Source organism: Pollicipes pollicipes, unplaced genomic scaffold (genome assembly GCF_011947565.3).
Source record: "Pollicipes pollicipes isolate AB1234 unplaced genomic scaffold, Ppol_2.1 Scaffold_4881;HRSCAF=5763_pilon_pilon_pilon, whole genome shotgun sequence".
In the NCBI taxonomy this organism is placed as follows: domain Eukaryota; kingdom Metazoa; phylum Arthropoda; class Thecostraca; order Pollicipedomorpha; family Pollicipedidae; genus Pollicipes; species Pollicipes pollicipes.
Window position 1 is genome coordinate 15,998,603 of NW_023596576.1, and position 19,173 is coordinate 16,017,775.

At 53.1% G+C, this 19,173-nt stretch overlaps 1 protein-coding gene across 1 annotated transcript in view; it reads left to right on the plus strand.

The window, feature by feature from the left end:
• LOC119100031 (sodium channel protein 60E-like) overlaps nt 1-19,173 on the plus strand; it is an 83,913-nt gene that overhangs the window by 40,563 nt on the left and 24,177 nt on the right. Inside the window, 8 exon segments of the mRNA XM_037223147.1 lie at nt 19-228; nt 2,216-2,339; nt 2,754-2,968; nt 6,649-6,819; nt 14,876-15,069; nt 15,594-15,699; nt 16,086-16,208; nt 17,202-17,210. Coding sequence (XP_037079042.1) covers nt 19-228; nt 2,216-2,339; nt 2,754-2,968; nt 6,649-6,819; nt 14,876-15,069; nt 15,594-15,699; nt 16,086-16,208; nt 17,202-17,210 — 1,152 coding nt within the window.

Here is a 19,173-nt window from a genome sequence, read left to right on the forward strand (position 1 = left end):
GCCGGCGGCCGCCGCGAGGCGCTGCGCACCGCCATGTTCGCCACCAGCGTCGAGTCGCAGGGCATCGGCGAGATGCGCGGCAACAGCGACTCGAGCACCAGCGAGCAGCGCTCCGTCTGCGACATCCGGCGCAGCGGGATGCGGGACTGCTCGCTCGACGATTCGGGCGTGGTGGGCGACCACGAGACCATGTCCGACCGCGGCAAGAATCTCTTGGTGCGGACTGAGGTGAGACAGCTGATTGTTCTCCCCGCTGGGGATCTCTGCCGTTGTCAACGTGAAAAACCGGAATGTTCCGAGGTAGCAAATGTGGTGATCTCAAAACCGAACATGGGTTTCCACTATCACGTTTGTATCTATCGTATCTTTATCTTATTTCCTGAAACAAGAGATTCTCATCTTCCCATGTGAGAAACTTTTTGGCCAGCTTTTGAATGGCAATGTGTCAAATTTTACCAACGCCCACACCCCCATCGACATTTACTTGACTGCGTTGTCACTGGGGCTTAACGATGCTTCCAGCTGCTGAGGTTATGTGGCGCCGCCTGCCTCTCACCCTGGCACGAAGGGCGAACACCGCGGCGAATCGAACCCCGTACTTCTGGTTCCCCAGACCTCGTAGCCATCTTCTATATCACCATTCCAGTGTGAGGGTCGCTCCAAAAGCTGACCCTGGCCGCCCACTATCGCTCGATTTCCTATGGGTCAACGCCGCCGTCGCTCGGCAAAGTTGCCTGTGATGACGTCACTGAGGTCGTGACGTCGCTGATGGTTGTTGCGGCGCAATCACGCAGACGCGGTCGTTACACAGTGGTACGCGCGGTCGTTACGCCATATCTGATATCTGGTGGCGCCAGGCGCGGCCGGCCGCTGCCTTCTCGCAGAGCACAAACGAGGTGATCCCGGCATCGTTAGGGTTCGGGACAGGCGTCTGCTCAGGCGTCGGCGGGAGATGCGAGGCGATGGTCCGCTGTTTGGGAGATGCGAGGCGATGGTCCGCTTTTCGGGAGATGCCGGGTGACGGTCCGCTTCTCGAGAGATGTCGGGTGACGGTCCGCTGTTCGGGAGATGCAAGGCGATGGTCCGCTGTTCGGGAGATGCGAGGTGATGGTCCGCAGTTCGGAGATGCCGGGTGACGGTCCGCTTTTCGGAGATGCCGGGTGACGGTCTGCTGTTCGGGAGATGCTGGGCAACGGTCTGCCGTGTAGGGGACGCGAGGCAGCGTTATGATGGTGGGGAGATGCGGGGTGACTGTCTGCTGTTCGGGAGACATGAGACGGTGGTCGGCTGCACGGGGGACGCGAGACGGCGGTCTGCTGCTCAGTTGACTTGAGACGGGCGGTCTGCTGTTCAGAAGACGCGAGACGGCGGTCTTCTGTTCGCGGGACGCAGGGCGGCAGTCTGTAGTGCGGGGAGGCGAGCAGTCGGTGGTGCCTCCCGCGAGATGATGCATGGACGTTGGCTCTGAAGGATAGTTACGAACCCATTGGCCCCATCTGTCCGATTGGGGAGAGATGCATTGACGTCAGCCTCATTCCCGGGCGGGTGCGAAGGCGCGCTTACAACGCTCCCTTCTGACCGAGCGCGCAGACATGGGCAATTTTCTCTGCAAGGGGGCTACAGACACAGCAGTCTTTGTGTCCTAGCGTGGGCCCATGACAACAGCGGCCCCATGTGCCCGGCTGTGGATGTGGAGAAATGGCCTCATCCGCTAGAGTGGAACTCATCTCGTCGTATTCTGGGCGCTGAGTGTGTCGTCTCGGAAGGTCTTGTGTTCCTTTATTTCAGAATAGAAGGCTTAGGAACGAAGGTCACCTTACTTATGCAGTCGTTCGTGCATACTGCACATGGTGTAGTCTGACGTATTTGGTCAGGTCTAAGGAATTTTGTGCTGGGAAGGCAGTGGAATGAACGCTGGACGAAATGCTCAAAACATGCTGTCCTTGCGACAAACTCCAGAGTAAATTTACGTACAAAGTTGAGGCTTATGATAGCCATAAAGCAGCCATGACTCATTCCTTCATTCATTCCTTCATTCATTCATTCATACAGTCATTCATTTTGCTAAGCCATGTTAATGACTACGCGCCGGGCCATGCGATTCGGAGACCCCTGACGTCATAGACCAGGCCGTGCGGTTTGAACACCCCTGACGTCAGGCATGTCCAGATCTGAGCGCAGTGCATGTCTTTGATGTCGGTTGCCGCGCCACCAGGACATCACGCCGCTGGCCAAGGCTCTGGACCTCGAGGTGACGCTCTCTGACAAGTGCAACGGCATCAGCCCCAAGCACCGCAGCCCGTCGCCCTCCTATATCTCGCACGTGGTCGAACTGCACGGTGAGGAAGGGGCGCACATTCAACGCGACGTTGTGCGTGGGTTAGCGGCCGCTCCCGACTTTCTGTGCTTGCTTGTGCCTGATTTTGATAAAACCGTGCGGGTGGATTTGTGCTATAAAGCAACTCGTCGCTACGAGTCGGAGATTAGATCAGCACCGTCTCATTTTTGGGCTTGCTTTACACAATTAAGACATCATTGAGGTGGATACCAGATTCCCTGTCAGACTTTTAGTTCCCAAGATAAAGCCTTTCAATATAACTAATGTAATGGAAAGCACATTGGACGCAGCGCAACCTAAAGTAGCGGTCTGTGTAAAGTTGCATTTGCGCATTTGATAGGTCACGGCGTGGCATTGCTTGCTCTTCTCGGTCAGATGTTGCCATGACCTCGTCCATGCTACTCTCCCTCTTCAGATGAGACACCTGACCGCAACTGCGACTGCTGCGTCTCCTGCTGCTTCTGCTACGGCCCGTGGCTGCGCTGGCAGAACCGGATGCACCAGCTGGTCACCGACCCCTGCTTCGACGTCTTCATCACGCTCTGTATCATCCTCAACACCGCCTTCCTGGCCATGGAGCACTACGGCATGTCCATCGAGATGAAGGAGACGCTGGAGATCGGAAACAGGGTATGTATGGCAAGTGCAAGACTATCAGAACTTATGCGGAAGGATTTCAATAATGCAGACTGCATTCCGCCATAATGTGGCGCGTGCATGATTAAATAGGTACGGCATGTCTGTCGGTTTATCAGTTTGGTAAACGGTAAATTAACATGGTTCTCGTGTCGCTGCTACATTTAAGAAATTGCCTTTGAAGTGTACAGAGTTTCCATATGTTCGACTTGAGGATATTCGCATATACTCAGTGCTCACAAAACAAATTTGGCAAGAATAAAACGGTTCAACATTTCACTGAACTGCATAAGGCAACCCAAATCACCGGCAGCACTCGGGCTCGCACTAGTATGTGCGTATGGCTGCGGCACTGTTCTCGTGCGGTGCGCGTGCTACCTGGGCCATCTCCGTTTGGGTAACGTCTCTCACCGAGGCGGACCGTCGTTTGCTGACTGGCGAGCCCAGCCAGTGAGAAGAAAAGCGGCGTTCGCTGGCGCACACTGATAACCTGGCTCTTCGACGAGCTCGTTGGCTGAATCTCGTCCGATTTAATCCCGCCGGGCTTCGTCCCGCATGATTCTGTCCCGTGTCACTCAGTCTCATTTATTTCGACACGCTCTTGCTCACTTCGTCTGACTCAGTTTTGTCTTACGCAGTCCGTCTCATGTGGTTCGGTCTAACTCTAGCCTGTCGCCTAACCCGGTCCTATCCGACTCTGTGTTGTCCGACTCAGGTCCATCTGATCCAGTCAGGTCCCATTCAACAGCATCAGTGCCCAGCTGGGCTTCACCTGGCTCAGGACTCATTCCCGTCGGACACAGTTCCATTTAGCTCAGCTCTGGTCGACGTCACCTGATATAGCTCGGGTCCGTCCGGCTCAGCACTGGCCTCTCTCAGTTCAAACAGACTCAGTCCCGACTAGCTCTGCCCCGTCTGTCCAGTCTGACTAACTCGGTCTGCCCAGTCTGACTAACCCAGTCCTGTCGACTCGGGCTTGTCTGATCCCCTTCCCCCCGGCTTAGTTTCGGCTGACCGGGTTACGTCAGACTTATAAGCGTGTATAACACCCTCGTCTGACGCTAGCGGTTTGACCCATCTTCTTCTGGTTCCGTCGCAATCCCGCCTAGCTCTGTTTCTCTCATGTTTATATCACCCATCGTCGTGTGCCCCAATACCGCCTCTGTCTGAACCGTCTTGTACCGGCTCCGCCCGGTCCGACCCTGCATCGTCCCACGATCTCGCTCGACTTTGTAAGGGCTTTGTCCCGTTCGACAACTCCCTGCCGCTCGGCGTCACGTAGCCCCCCTGTAATCCGGGGTGTTGGTCCGTCGCTGCGCCGACAGCTGTTGCGCCGTCGTGCGGCTGGGTCTTCCTAAACTGCAGAAACAATCGCTCGTCTTCTGTCTCGGCTTGGACGATAAAAAGACCAGACTGGAGGCCCATGCCTTCGTATCCTCTGAAGTTCAGCAGCTACTCAATGTCGGATTTGCAGTTATCAGTGCAGCGCTCCGGTACTCCGAAGGCCTGTCTGCAGTCCGTATGGTACATATCTAAAATTGATAACAGGAATGGCTTTTCTGACGTAGAAATTAGGACCATGCATTCAACGAATTTAGTGGTGGAAATTTGGATTGAGCCCTTCCTGAGCACGTCCTTATCCAAGCTAAATTCCTCTGGGTGTTGAAACGTAATCAAGAACAGCGCAGTTCATGTTAAAGTGTTCGTTTCACGACTGAAAAGTCGTGGGTATCACGATCGCCTGTGCCGCCCCTTGGGCACGCGACAAATCGGAGCTCCCCCTCCTCCCCTCAAGCGGCCGCCTTGGTGGGGCTGTGCCCCACCTGCCCCAGGTCGAGCTCGGACGAGGGCGGGAGCCTGTCCCGGTGCCGTACGTGACACCGCCGGCGCCAGCGCGAGGCCGACCCGGTTTAATTAGTGGCCGTCAGTCCTCGGTCAACCAGCGTGAAATCGCGCAAGTCTGAGTGCGGTGATATCTCGCTACGCCCGCGAGTGACTCGTCCTGACCGTGGTCCGGCCTCCGGGATGGTCGCGCCGCTGCGGTCCCTCCTCCGGGACGGTCGCGCCGCTGCGGTCCGGCCTCCGAGACCGTCGCGCTGCTGCGGTCCGCCTCCGTGACGGTCGCGCCGCTGCGGTCCGGCCTCCGAGACCGTCGCACTGCTGCGGTCCCGCCTCCGGGGCGATCGTGCCGCTGTGACCCGGCCTGCAGGGCGGTCGCACCGCTGTGGTCCGGGCCAGCAGGGGCCGTGTTAATATTAACGCTTTAATCTCAGCCCGAGCTCCGTAAAACGTCGTCCGTGCGGGGCTAGCATGCCGCACGCCACGTTCGGACTAAAGCGATTTAAATGGCGCTTTGACTTTGGCCAGGGCTGCAGTGCGGGTTATATGGGATCCGAGGCTTTCACACTTCACCGTGGTCCCCCACTCCAAATATGTTCCTGCAAATTATGGCATAACTCATGCTGATATTAGGCTAAGCTTTGCGTAAACAATGATTAAGCGGAACTAAGCCGATCTCACATCTGTTTTGAAAGGTTAATGCAGCTCATTTCATCAAGCACAAGTATCACACTATGTTTCAATAAGAAAATTGATTGTGTGGGCTAATCAGCCAGCATATAGGAGCAATATGGTGCCGTTGCCGTAACCGACAACGAACAACCGCCGCGACATATTTGTATGTTGAACTGCCACGTCGATTCTTGACTCCTCCGCTGGACCATTACATCTACCGAAACTCTGCCCCTCCCTCCCACCCCACCCACTCCCCACCCCCATCGTCATTCCAAATCCACGATCGGCTGCCGGCGGTGCTCTCCCGGTGGCATGACGTCAGCGTTCGGCGGCGGCGCCGGCGGCGGCCCTCTTCTCTAATCCGGGGCACTCGTAAACCGGACACGTCTCTCGACTGTACGTCGGCTTTACGAGACCGACCGCAGCCGCCCAAATCGCACCGCCAGCCGGCCGGCCCACCGCCGCCACCAATCAATGCCGGAGAAACGGCACGAGAGGCGTGATAGGGACGCCACCGGCGCGGCGGCGCGCGCCGTGACCCCCGATGGAGAGGTCGGGCGCCGCCGCGGGCTGCCGGCCGCGCCGGCCACGCCGAACCGGAGCTCCTCGAGAGCGCGGGCGGCCGCGGAAATAGACCCGCCTCGGGCCCGTAAAACAGCAAGGCGTCTGGCGGCGGATTTAGTTATGTTACGTACGGAAGGAGGCTGAACGGTGGGGGCAACGCAGTGAGGCTTCCCGCACGCAAGCATAAACCCGGAGACTATTTCAGCTGTCCGAAACCCGGCGTTGAAAAGCTATGAGATGGGCCTCGATACAGGATGTATGCGTTTCGGCGCGGTCGTTATCTGGTACCTGGAACAAGGTCGTAAGTGTTATTAGAGTGGGTCTACAACGTGTGATGCAAGTGTGAAGTGTGAAGGTAGTCTGGTACGATGTCTTATTGGCTCGTCATCTGCTGCTGTTGCCCACTCATGGATAATTTGTTGTCGATCTTCCGTTTGTTTCAGGTGTTCACGTCTATATTCACACGAGTGTCTACTGAAGGTGGTGGCTATCAGCAAACAGCTCTCCCGTTTGTTCCAGGTGTTTACGTCCATATTCAACTGGAGTGTCTGCTAAAGGTGGTGGCCATCAGCAACCAGTTCTTCCGTCTGTTCCAGGTGTTCACGTCTATATTCACACTGGAGTGTCTACTGAAGGTGGTGGCCATCAGCAAACAGTTCTTTCGATCCGGGTGGAACATCTTTGACTTGATAGTAGTGGTGGCTAGCCTGGTGGAGTTGTCGCTGCAGAACATCAACGGTCTCTCAGTCCTACGAGTCCTCCGACTGGTGAGTGATCGGGTGGCTTCCTTCCAGGCCCTCCCTCCCTCCCTCCCTCCCCCCCCCCCTTTTTGTCTCGTGACAGGAATGTGGAGAGTGCTCGATGTCATGTAGCTCCCACTGAATAGCCCTCTGTCCGACCAGTAAGCACCCTGTCAACTCGATTGATTTTGGGATTGAGTGCAGCAGCAGCTACGTCTGTTGCCCGTCGGTAATTAAGCACGCCTTTGTTGCCGTCGGTAGGTCGTTAGTCACCGGGCGCGCCCCAGCGTGCGACATTTGCCGACTACGAAGGTCATACGCGGCGTCAAGTGCAAACGGAGCGTCACCCGGGCCACACTGTTATTGTGTTGTGCTCCGATCAATATCCGCTCGCTGTGCTCGGGCGTGTCAAAAGCAAATGTCAGAAAAGCAATCGTTGCGGTGCTTTCGCAGCACTGGCATGCAGAACCGTCCGATGCATAGTTGACTTTGTTGGGGGCTTCTGGGGATCACGAAATCAAAACAGTATCACTTTCTTATTATTCTTGGAAACGTTAATTGGAAAACGGCAACCAACTAAACAATGGACGCACAACAAATAATCATGAAAATGCAAGACATATGTCGCAGTAAAACTGGCAAACGATGACAGAAGAAATCAAAATGACGGCCATACGAATACAGGTATTGAGAACTCGGAAATTTGGTTCAACCCCGATGACACGAATACCTCGGCGCGTTTTTGTGTTGATGTATTGTTTCCAGGATTGTGACTGCCGGCAAACTGTATTTGTGGTCTAAAAAACATATCGAAGGTGTTATTAGATTGCAATCTATCATACACTGGCTAATCAATCGCCCAGATTCCTGCGGCGCTATACGGGGTGGCTTGACTTTTCTTAAGGTGGATGGGGGCATTGCACTTCTGAGCTGATATTACAGTAGACCAGGCTTAAAAGATAAGAACGAAATTGAAGTTTAAAGATATCGCATGTTGATTATCATCAAAGTACACACTAGTCCTTTAACTTAGATTAACCGCATGGAATGTTTGGTAGCTGCTGTGCTGCGGAAATATCAATATCATGAACGTCAATATTCAGCATGGATTTTGACGTTCGTGATATTGTACTGATCTACAATTTTATGTCGCTATCGGCGCGTTTGAATCAGGAAAATTTTTTTAAAACTTAAATCGGTCGCTTATTGCACCTCAAAATCATACACTTCTACGCAATCGATTGACCCATTTCATATGTTTTCAAATACCTCATCCTTTGCGAAAACGGACATCTATGAATATGTGCACATTCAAAATCGTACACTTTTCTATGCAATTTATATACCCATTCCAAATGCTCCCTTTTAATAGTCTATCCTTTGCGGAAGCAGCCATCTTGGGGTACGTGCGCATTCACGCATCCTTTTGTTGGGTGCCTGCAGCAGCGTGAGCTGCCGAGCGGCGCCGCACCGTCTGCTTCCGCGCCACGCCCCGAGCTTGATGAAAGTGGTGCGATAAACAGTGACGTCACGCACCAGCCTGCCGACGGAGAAAAATGACGCAAGTTTTGTTTGATGGATCGTGCCTGGAAGGCAGATGTTCCGACAAACTTGGCCCACTTGGCAGAAGACCTTACCCAAGTCAGGAGATACGGCCGCGCAGCCATTCGAGCGCCCTGGGGTGGCAGCTGGATGGGCTCTTGTCTCGCTCTGCATGCGCTGAGTTGAAATGGAAAGCCGTGCGCGAGCTGAAGCGACTGTTTGTTGACTACGCTCTTGTTTACTTTTCTCGGCAAGAATTTTGGGTTGTTGCCCGTTTAACATTTTGTAATTGCATATAAAACTACCGATCCACTAGTCACATGGCGACTTCTGGCAGGGGTGTGTATGTGCGTGGACGTGGAAAATATGGAGGATGTATGGAGTTGCACCCAAGCTTACTGTTGTTGCAGGCTCAGTGATTCGATATTCATGTGCTGTAGTCATTTTTCGACGTCTATGAAGTCATTCAGCGAGAGGCTGTGCCGGCTTTTTCCGGTCGGACTTCATGGTGAATTGGATCAGGCACGCCGCCGAGTCAAGTTACAGCAACATGTTTTCCGGCTTGAGTTCATGAGTGCTTGTAAAGATATATCTCGAGCAGCATGTCCGATGTCTGTGGCTCAGCGCTTTTGGCTGTTGCCTTAAAAGCTTGCGAGAGCGGTAGTGCATTTGTTCTCCTTCAGTTGACAAGGCTCGTGAGCAGTTCGCTGAACTAGGCATTCGTTGCCTGTTCTATTCGGATGTAGACCGAGCAGGGATTTCGTAGAGAAAAGGCCCGAAGTTATTATTTCACAGACGTGTGAACAATTGTAACCATATTTCATAACATTTTTCTCTGAAGTCAGTCCAGAGTTAAGTAATGCTCCTGCATCCCCTTTCGTCCTCCCTAAGTGCGCTGTGCGCTGTGGAATATCTTCAGGTTCACCAACAAGTCGACAGAGCTCACCTGCGAGGCACCCGACAGACTACATCGGTCGCAACCAACGCAAATTCATTTGGATCGCGTGTGACCTGTTCATGTCGACTGAGGTCAGCTGACCTGCTGGGAATGCTGAGGTCATTCGTGACGGGCTTAGGTCCATAGAAATCGCCCGTGACATAGCCAGATTAACTTAGGCCAGTCGTGATCTGCCGAGATCGACGTTGCCCACCGGCAGTCCTGTTCAGCTCAGGTCGGCAATTGCCCGCTCCGGCCCGCTCTGCTCTGTCAGGCGAGCCTATCGGTAGCGAGCCGCAGCAGCGCCGGGCCCCGAGACCCCGTCCGCTTGTGGCCGCCGGGTCAGGAGGACATCTGCCTGTGACCGCCGGGTCAGGAGGGCGTCCGCCTGCGACTTCCGGGTCAGGAGGACGTCCGTCTGTAACCGCCGGGTCAGGAGGACGTTCGCTTGTGACTGCCGGGTCAGGAGGACGTCCGCCTGTGACCACCGGGTCAGGAGGGCGTCCGTCTGTGACCGCCGGGTCAGGAGGGCGTCCGCCTGTGACCACCGGGTCAGGAGGGCGTCCGTCTGTGACCGCCGGGTCAGGAGGACGTCCATCTGTGACCGCCAGGTCAGGAGGACGTCCGCCTGTGACCGACGTCGGGAGTACGTCCGCCTGTGACCGTCGTGTCAGGCCAGGGCTCGCCTCCCAGCAGGCGGCGCTGGCTGGCGGCCGGCCGGCTTGCGCCGCCCACCCACGCCCCCGGCGACGCGCCGGTGGTCCGCGGCCTCGCAACGACGTGCGTCAACGCGGCGCGGTGTCACGGCAGTGACGACGGTGACGCCCTCCGAGAGTACACCCACCACCGAGCGCCCCGCTGGGTGGCGGTGTCACTCTCGGGTAGACGCGGCTGGTCACGGGGTTCTGAGAGCTGAGTGTTATACGCATGGAAGTGGTGTAGCCTGGTAACATTTGCGTCAGGAAAGCTCTACGTGCCCTTCTGAGGGCTTGACGCTATCAGTGTACCGGTGACAAGTCAGGGCAAAACAAGTGTTATCTTCAATTCAGGGGCCTGCTTCGGAGGCATTATATCCCGTCATTAGCCTCCTTTGACGAGCTCTTTCACACGTTACCGAGAAACTAGAAGATCAAAAGGGGTTTTCCACAAAAATCTAACTTTTGTGCACGTGAAAAACTGACACGTATGATGCAAGGGTTGCGTTTTTCGGTTTGACCAATACGGCCATAACGATACGACCATAACGATCAAATTGACTTGCTATTTTACAATACTTATACTCTATAAAAAACAAATGTTTCAGTCATCATGCTCGCCCGTCTCGGTCTTAAATAAGAGTGTCACTGGCCAGCTTCGGTTACGGTCAGATAGGAAATAGAGCGTAACTGAGGCGTGAAAAAGGAGAGGGGATTTGACAGCGCAGCGTTACGTCCAGGTGTGGTTGCTGCGAATCATGTGCAGGTCTTTGTTTGAACGTTTCAAAGCTGAAAGTAGGATCCCGTTAGCTTCCTCTCATGACGAGCCAAACGCCCGTCTGTTTTGCATTCCCTCACCCTTCTCACTCGGCTAATTAGCGGCCAGGTGGACCCTACTCTTTTTGACCTCGTCCGCAGAGTGACCAGCTCGAAACGATGGAGGCTGTGGGTCGGTGGTGAAAATGGCTAAAGCTATATAGCATAATTTATGGATTTTTCTATACATGCGCATATGACCATGTATATACACACACAGACACACATATATGTGTTTAGATATGCATATATATATATATATATATATATATATATATATATATATATATATATATATATCTATATATCTATCTATCTATCTATCTATCTATCTATCTATATCTATCTATCTATCTATCTATCTATCTATCTATCTATCTATCTATCTATCTATATATATATATATATATATATATATATATCTCTCTCTCTCTCTCTCTCTCTCTCTCTCTCTCTCTCTCTCTCTCTCTCTCTCTCTCTCTCTTCTCTCTCTCTCTCTCTCTCTCTCTCTCTCTCTCTCTCTCTCTCTCTCTCTCTCTCTCTCTCTCTCTCTCTCTCTCTCTCTCTCTCTCTCTCTCTCTCTCTCTCTCTCTCTCTCTCTCTCTCTCTCTCTCTCTCTCTCTCTCTCTCTCTCTCTCTTGTAGTCCTTTCTTTCCCGTTAGAGGTTCAACTCACCCTCCCTCGTTCCCTGCAGGATTATGCTCCGCTAGGCTTATCGATCTGCAGGTATTCAACACATTCTCTTCATACATATTGCACAGGGGGCAGTGTTATCAGGCTTCATCACTCCATTCCAGCAGATAACAACGAAGTTTTTCTAGTAAAGCTAACTCACATTTTCTTTCGTCTCACCTCCGGAAATAGTAGAAGTGGGCTTAAGATTTCGAAGAGGCTCCAGCAAAACCAGCGTTATGAGCGTTCACTCAAAATAATAGCTATCACCAGAAAGATACGCATAGGAGTAACATAGTTGAACGGAAGACCTTGAATATCGATATGTCATTCCGTCAACATAACGGAAGGCTGAATGACAAGGTCGGCAGCGGCGTGCCGCTGACTCCACGTCTGCGCATGTGCGGCATTGTGGTACTGTCACCGACCCTGGAATGTCGTTACATTTCACACTGTGACAAATGTGCATGTGCATACTATACGCAAATGAGTGCACAGGGTCATATACTGCAACCCTGTTTCTTGCCCCCCCCCCCCCCCCCTGATCCGGCACGTTGGCTCCACGAGCCTTGATAGGACCAAAGACGAAGACGCTTCCTGGCTTCAGCGGTTGCCAGACTTCGGCACCCACAGGCCGTCAGACTACGACATAAATGGCCTGTCAGACTTCGGCACCCACGGCCTGTCAGACTACGGCACCCACGGCCTCTCAGATTACGGCATCACGGACTGCCAGACTACGGCACCCACGGACTGTCAGACTACGGCACCCATGGCCTGTCAGACTACGGCGCCCACGGGCTGCCAGACTACGGCATCCATGGGCTGTGATGAGACCCATGGGTGTTGAACACGCCCCAAAACTCTGAGGAGCACCCAGAACATCATCAACCTTCCCGGCACCGACACCAGAACCGCCTGCCCATCATCGCCGAAAATGGATCTGCCAGCGGGAAATGTTTACGCGGGTGCCCCCTGGCGACTCGGATGGATGATTATTGCGCCTGTCTGTTCACCGGCGGCAGGCTCCGACATAGGAGTCGGTATTAGTGCTAGGGGCAAGGCAGCCTGAATACCATCCGAATACCGGACATTCAACATGCACTGGCGAGAAAGCATTCAAAGCGTATGCCATTGTATGGAGTTGGAGTCAGAGTACGCAAGTTACCATAATTTGACGTGTGCGGCACGGGGCCGTGGCATTACGAGATATGACGCGGGGTCGTGATATCACTTCTCTGTAATGCCAATCTCCGTTTGGTATATAACACAGCCGCCGCCAATTCACTCAGAGTGGTCCTGGTTGCTCCGTTTGGTGGCGACAGGAGAAAAATTGCAGCGATCCTCTAAATGTGTCACGGAAGCCAGCTCACTCGTGGACGCCGTATTTTGCGATGGTAGGCGCGATCATAAGGTCAGTTCGTGACCATACGAATGTGTGTCGGAGTTTCATTCACCGTCGGAGACGAGAGGCCCAGGGCAACCGACACGTGACGCTTCCGCTCCCATCCCCCATCCCCAGTGCCGCGTGCTGCGCGCTTGGAGAGCATAGCCACGGATGTTGAGCACAGTCGCATCAGCGACGATTGGTAGTATCCATAGCGCTCAAGCATCATCTTGGCAGCATTGCGTCCCGACATGTCTGGCCTCATCTGGTTTAGCCAGTTAGAGACATCTGCTGCAAATGCGCATAGGCTGTGAGGAAGGATACTCTTGTATATTCGCTTTCAACCCAAATGCCGAAAACCTTCTGAGATATTTCTTTATGTCTTTTGGGCCCGTGGAATACTGTTTTTCCTTCACGTCACCCATTGACAGGCAACTAGCGAAGTCCACTCCAGTGCACCGCGACACATAGAACCTTACGTTAAGGCACACAGAACCTGACGTTAACACTGGCATGAATCACTAACACGTTTAAGGCCGCCACACTTTCAGCTAGGAAATGTGAAACCTGCTCGATAGACCAAAAAATCAAACGTAACCAAAGGGATGCGTAATTCACAGGTACCGCTGTCATGCTGTTGACATGACAGCATTAACTCGCCATTAGCGATGCCACGTCTTGAAAACCATCATTAATGCTTCCTGGCACTAAAAGATATAGTTGAAAGCAATCAGAAATAGCTAGGGGTTCATTCAAGACACAGCAAAAAAAAACTGATGTACTCGAGAATAACTCCGTAGGAAACAGCAATCACGACTTTGATATAATCAACGGCCATGGCCATAGGAAACCAATGCATATGGTGTATCTGAAAGCACTTAGTTGATAAATCCGCTTAAAAAGACAAACATCACGCTTATATGTTGGCATTACAATCAGTGTCCGCTTGTTGTTCAGAGGGCGAGGCAGCCTCTTTAACGATCACGAACAGCGCGCAAGGCGCTGCAGTGCCGGAGACGTGGTCACGGACAGTACACGGGCGAGCACCGCGGTGCTGTTACGCCAGGGACATTGTACGGGAGAGCACCGCGGTGCTGTTACGTCAGGGACAATATACGGGAGAGCACCACGGTACTGTTACGCCAGGGACAATGTACGGGAGAGTGCCGCGGTACTGTTACGCCAGGGACAATGTACGGCAGAGCACTGCGGTGCTGTTACGCCAGGGACAGTGTACGGCAGAGCACTGCGGTGCTGTTACGCCAGGGACAGTGTACGGCAGAGCACTGCGGTGCTGTTACGCCAGGGACAGTGTACGGCAGAGCACTGCGGTGCTGTTACGCCAGGGACAGTGTACGGCAGAGCACCGCGGTACTGTTACGCCAGGGACAGTGTACGGCAGAGCGCTGCCGTGCTGTTACGCCAGGGACAGTGTACGGCAGAGCGCTGCCGTGCTGTTACGCCAGGGACAGTGTACGGCAGAGCACTGCCGTGCTGTTACGCCAGGGACAGTGTACGGCAGAGCGCTGCCGTGCTGTTACGCCAGGGACAGTGTACGGCAGAGCGCTGCCGTGCTGTTACGCCAGGGACAGTGTACGGCAGAGCACTGCCGTGCTGTCACGCCAGGGACAGTGTACGGCAGAGCGCTGCCGTGTTGTTACACCAGGGACAGTGTACGGCAGAGCGCTGCCGTGCTGTTACGCCGGGCACGCTTCAGTTGACCGGGACTGCAGCTGTGGGGGTGGCGGCTGGGCGTACTCACGGGGCGGTGGCCGACGCCACTGGCCGGTCGGCCCATCCTCGGGCGCACATCCTGCAGTGTCCCTTCGCTGCCGTGCCGGCCGGTATCGCCCTCGGCGTCGGCGGCACCAGTGACGGCTGGTCGGCCGGTGTCGCCCTCGGCGTCGGCGGTACCAGTGACGGCTGGTCGGCCGGTGTCGCCCTCGGCGTCGGTGGCGTCAGTGAGGGCTGATGGTCGGCGGCGCCATTGATGTCTGGTGCAGCTGCGGGTGCTGAAGCTAAATATCATTGCAGCTGCGGGTGCTGAAGCTGGCGCAGTCCTGGACGACCATGCGGGTCCTGCTGAGCATCATCATCTCGTCCCTGGGCGCACTCGGCAACCTGACGTTCGTGCTCGTCATCGTCATTTACATCTTCGCCGTCATCGGCATGCAGCTATTCTCCACCAGCTACACAGCCAGCGTGTTCGGGCCTGACCCGGTGCCGAGGTAGGTCGCTCTTGTCACTGCCAAGGAATGCATTCGGAGGCCGGTGCCAGGCCGCATGTAAAGCTCACCGACCTCGGTCTTGGTGGTCTCGAAAAGGGCATTAGCGGCTTCGGCTGATGATGTCAAGTGTCCTGCTGCCAGGACATATGCATCCTAATATCTCTTCTTCTGCAATATGGTCCTTTTTGTTCCATCAGTTGAACATGCGTTTATCTCAAGCGCAACCGGCCCAAACTGCGCCGCGCCAGCTATGCCAACCGTACTCCACTGCGGCAGAATGACGAATCGCCCTCATTTGCGAGCACCCAATAACGCATTGTTGCCGCTGCGTCAGCCTCTCTGTCGCCGCGCGCCGCGGGTCATGTTGCTGGGCCACCTCCTGCCCCCCCCCCCCCCCCCCCGCCGGGAGCTGGGGCGTGCCATGGCTAACGTGCGCCGTACCAGAGCCGCCACGTCGCCGCGCTCGTAATAGCCGCGGCAGCCGGCGACCGGCTTGACTCTCAGATAATCTGCTCTCGTTTCAGATGGAACTTTGATGACTTTTTCCACTCGTTTATGATGATATTCCGGATCCTGTGCGGCGAGTGGATTGAGCCGCTGTGGGATTGCATGAGGGCGAAGGGAGACGAGGTACGCCGTCACCGAGCGCGCCCCATAAACCATGCGTTCTGAGCGCTTCAGTTTGCAGAGTTTGCGCTACTTTGGTTGGCTAGGCTTCCGCCATGAATGCGTCACGGAAATCTTAGAGCGGACATTGATGATTTTCTGCGGGGATTTGAAAGAGACATCACGTACAGATTGCTTGGGCTTTAGTAAGTGCAGTATCACTTTTATCAAGTTAAGTCATAAGTTATGCGCATTACTTCTTTCGGACAGAATGCGTAGCACCTTAATTAATGTTATACTTTTTCGTGTAGGCAATGCACGCTGTTCCTACACCACAGTACCGCGTGCTGCAAGTTCCAATTTGATCGATGGATCGTTGCTGGCAATAACTGAAACCGTTGTGTTTTCAGTCGGAGATGTGCCTTGCAGTCTTCCTCCCGGCACTGGTAATGGGCAACTTTCTGGTCCTCAACCTGTTCCTGGCTCTGCTGCTCAACAGCTTTAACTGCGAGGAGCTGAGGAGCAGAAAAGAGGTATGCGATTATTTCAAAGTTAGTTTGTGGCGTGCACTTTGGCGTCCTAGGTGAGTTCACAGCATTCTTAACATGCTGTTGAAACTGAGGCGTTTGAAACGCGCCAGTCGGACGGTGCTTCTGGCAGCGGTCGCTGTGGTGGCTCGTTCATCACTCCCGACATATCTCACTCCTTCACCCAGTGAACTGGTTTATATACGCTATCTGTCGGTTTTAGTGGTTGCTGAAAGCCGTTGTTCACTCAATTCTAGTCTTCTGCTTACAAGTGCGACGTTTATTCAGCGATATGACGTGACGTCATATCGTCATTCTGCATGACGTTTCGACATATGGGCACGACGAAGGTAAACCGGCTGAAAAAAAGGAGAATTGGAGACAGATACAGCGATTGCCTGCAGCTTTGAGGGGCACACTGCGTGATGCTAAATTGCCTGCAAAGGAACCCGAGTTCTCAGTCCGCAATCGCGCTTCTCTGTTATCATTGACACCATGACGTCAGCTAAGCCCATAAAACGTCAATTCCTGAGCCACAACACCGCCATAGGATGCCTAGAGCCTCACCGTTGCATCCTGACGTCCCGGGGCCCCGTGGTTTTCTTGCACTTCGTGACGATCGGTTGTCGGTTTTCATTCACGGCCTCAGAAGGAAACCCGTTCAGACCTTCTGGGACCTCTTTCCCCTACGCCGTTTCGTTGGGCCGCCGCAGGAGCGCCAGCGATCTCACCTGAACACAGTACGGGGTGACCTCACTCACTGACATGACCCCCACCTCCGGACGACCTCGACCTGTGGTGCCCGCACTGGCCCAAAGGATGACTTTGAAGGTGGTAAAGGAGGTCGTGTGGTTTCGTGATCGTCTCTTCTGTGGCCGTATCTGGCGGCGAAGTTCAGTAAACTGTCAGTAGCAGTAACAATGCAGCAAATCTACTGCTGCACTGCTGCAGTGCTCAGCAGTGTATTCACCTGTGCTCGTTTTGTATCCCGTTGTCTAGGAGGATGAGGTATGTTGAATGCGACAGTGGAGACTTCGGAATGTAGTTAGGTAGTGTCAGTGGGACTTCAGCATTCTCGGCATGCGTTTGTTTATATTGCTTCCAGAATGCACAAGATTGCGAGATCGTAGTTTTCGTTTTCAGTCGAAAGTCGACGCTGTGGAGATCAACATTCTAGGGAAACTTTTCATACCGTAGTTTGTGATGGTCTATTTGAAAGCCCATTTGATTCCATTTGATTCAATGGCCGCTTACACTTGTGCAGGCATCATGAATTGAAGCTGTAATTTTGCCAGGTTTGATTGCCTCTCAGAAAGTTGTGCCAACCAAACTGAGACATCACACATGTGGTCGAAATAGTTAGAAATACTGCTAGGTCCTTTAAACTTATGTGAAGTCATGAACACTTGTTCGCACACAATGGGTGGTAATAGTTAGATGTGTGCTGACACCGGTCACGCACTATGTATCGCGACTTTTGGAAACCATTGCATGTTCTAGTAGATTGATGTATGGCGCGTGCTTCGACGTTCCCGATCCTTATATGATTATTTTTATAAAACTCGCTCTCCTTTTGCTTTTTTCCCTTGCAAAGATTATCCGGGAAATAAATAGTTGCGTGAACAGCACCTCTTTGGAAATTCAATAACGGACATAATTACGTATAAACGTGCTGGTTGGCTTACATAGCCTTGGTCACGGATATAACTATGTATTAACACACTCACTGGTCTCAGAACGCTAAAATGCTTTGCACCTGCGTTGTACATGCGAACTCTGGACTCCTACATTTGATCGGGTCAGTTCATGAGGCTTCTGAAAGACTTCATCGACAGCGATATTCCAGATGTAAGAGAGATGATCTATTGTCATCAACATCTTTGCCAGTTTCCATTGTCTGTGAAACATTATCAGATGAAAGCTAACCAGGTGATTTAAATACAGCTTTTAATTACCTTGCATACGCAGTCGTATGTGCGAAGAGTTTGGAAGAGGAGGAAACGAAAAATGTTCATTTGAACGGGCTTTGCATCTTGCGTTTTGCATTTTGCGTAGCGCTTCATCTGGTGACAGATGACTGTCGGTTCTACATGCACTTTGAATGCGGTAAATTTCTGAAAACGCGATATAAACCCAGCCCGCTTACTCTGGGTGTTGATGCTTCCATAAGCGGAAGGGATAACTGGAGAGAGGGATATATATATATATATATATATATATATATATATGTATGTACATCTATATGACATATATATATATATATCCCTCTCTCGAGTATATATATATATATATATATATATATATATATACATCTATATAATCTGAAAATGAACTAACCGAGCCTACCCGTACCAGCCGTGGCCAGCTCTTCCTGTGCACAGATCATTCATATGCTGTAGTTGTTGAGGATCATTTTGCTGCGGTCAATACTTCGTTCTTTTATGTAAGCCTGAACGTTGAAAAAGCCATACGTGTACTCCTGCTGCAGCTCTGCGTCTCCCCCAGGCGTCCGGAATCCGATTATTCAGTTATGCGCAGTCAGACAGCCGTGTGTCGCTCCACGACTCGTGTGCGCGTGTGCGTGTAGCGCTGGCCGTCGATTCCGGTCTTTGGTTCAGGGCAACACGAGTAAGACGACCAAACGCACGGGAGCAAGCCGTGGACAATTACAAAATGCTTCCACCGAAAAAATCATAAGCAATCTCAAGCTGCGCAGTCGGAATAGTAAATCAGAAACTCTGGCAACTTTCCTGTCCTGCGCCGAGGGTTTGACCCCTTTCCCCTGCGCCATGGACACCGCTCTTGAACTGCGCAGATTGATAAGATAAATTGCAGGCTCATCACCACCAATTTTGGAGCGTTGTGGCGTGATAGCCAGATATGGCGCCGCGTCCGTCCGCGGATTACGGGCGCGGTTTGGCCGGGCCGCCTGCCTTCCGTCTCCATCTGGCCTGCTGTGATCTACGGGCGA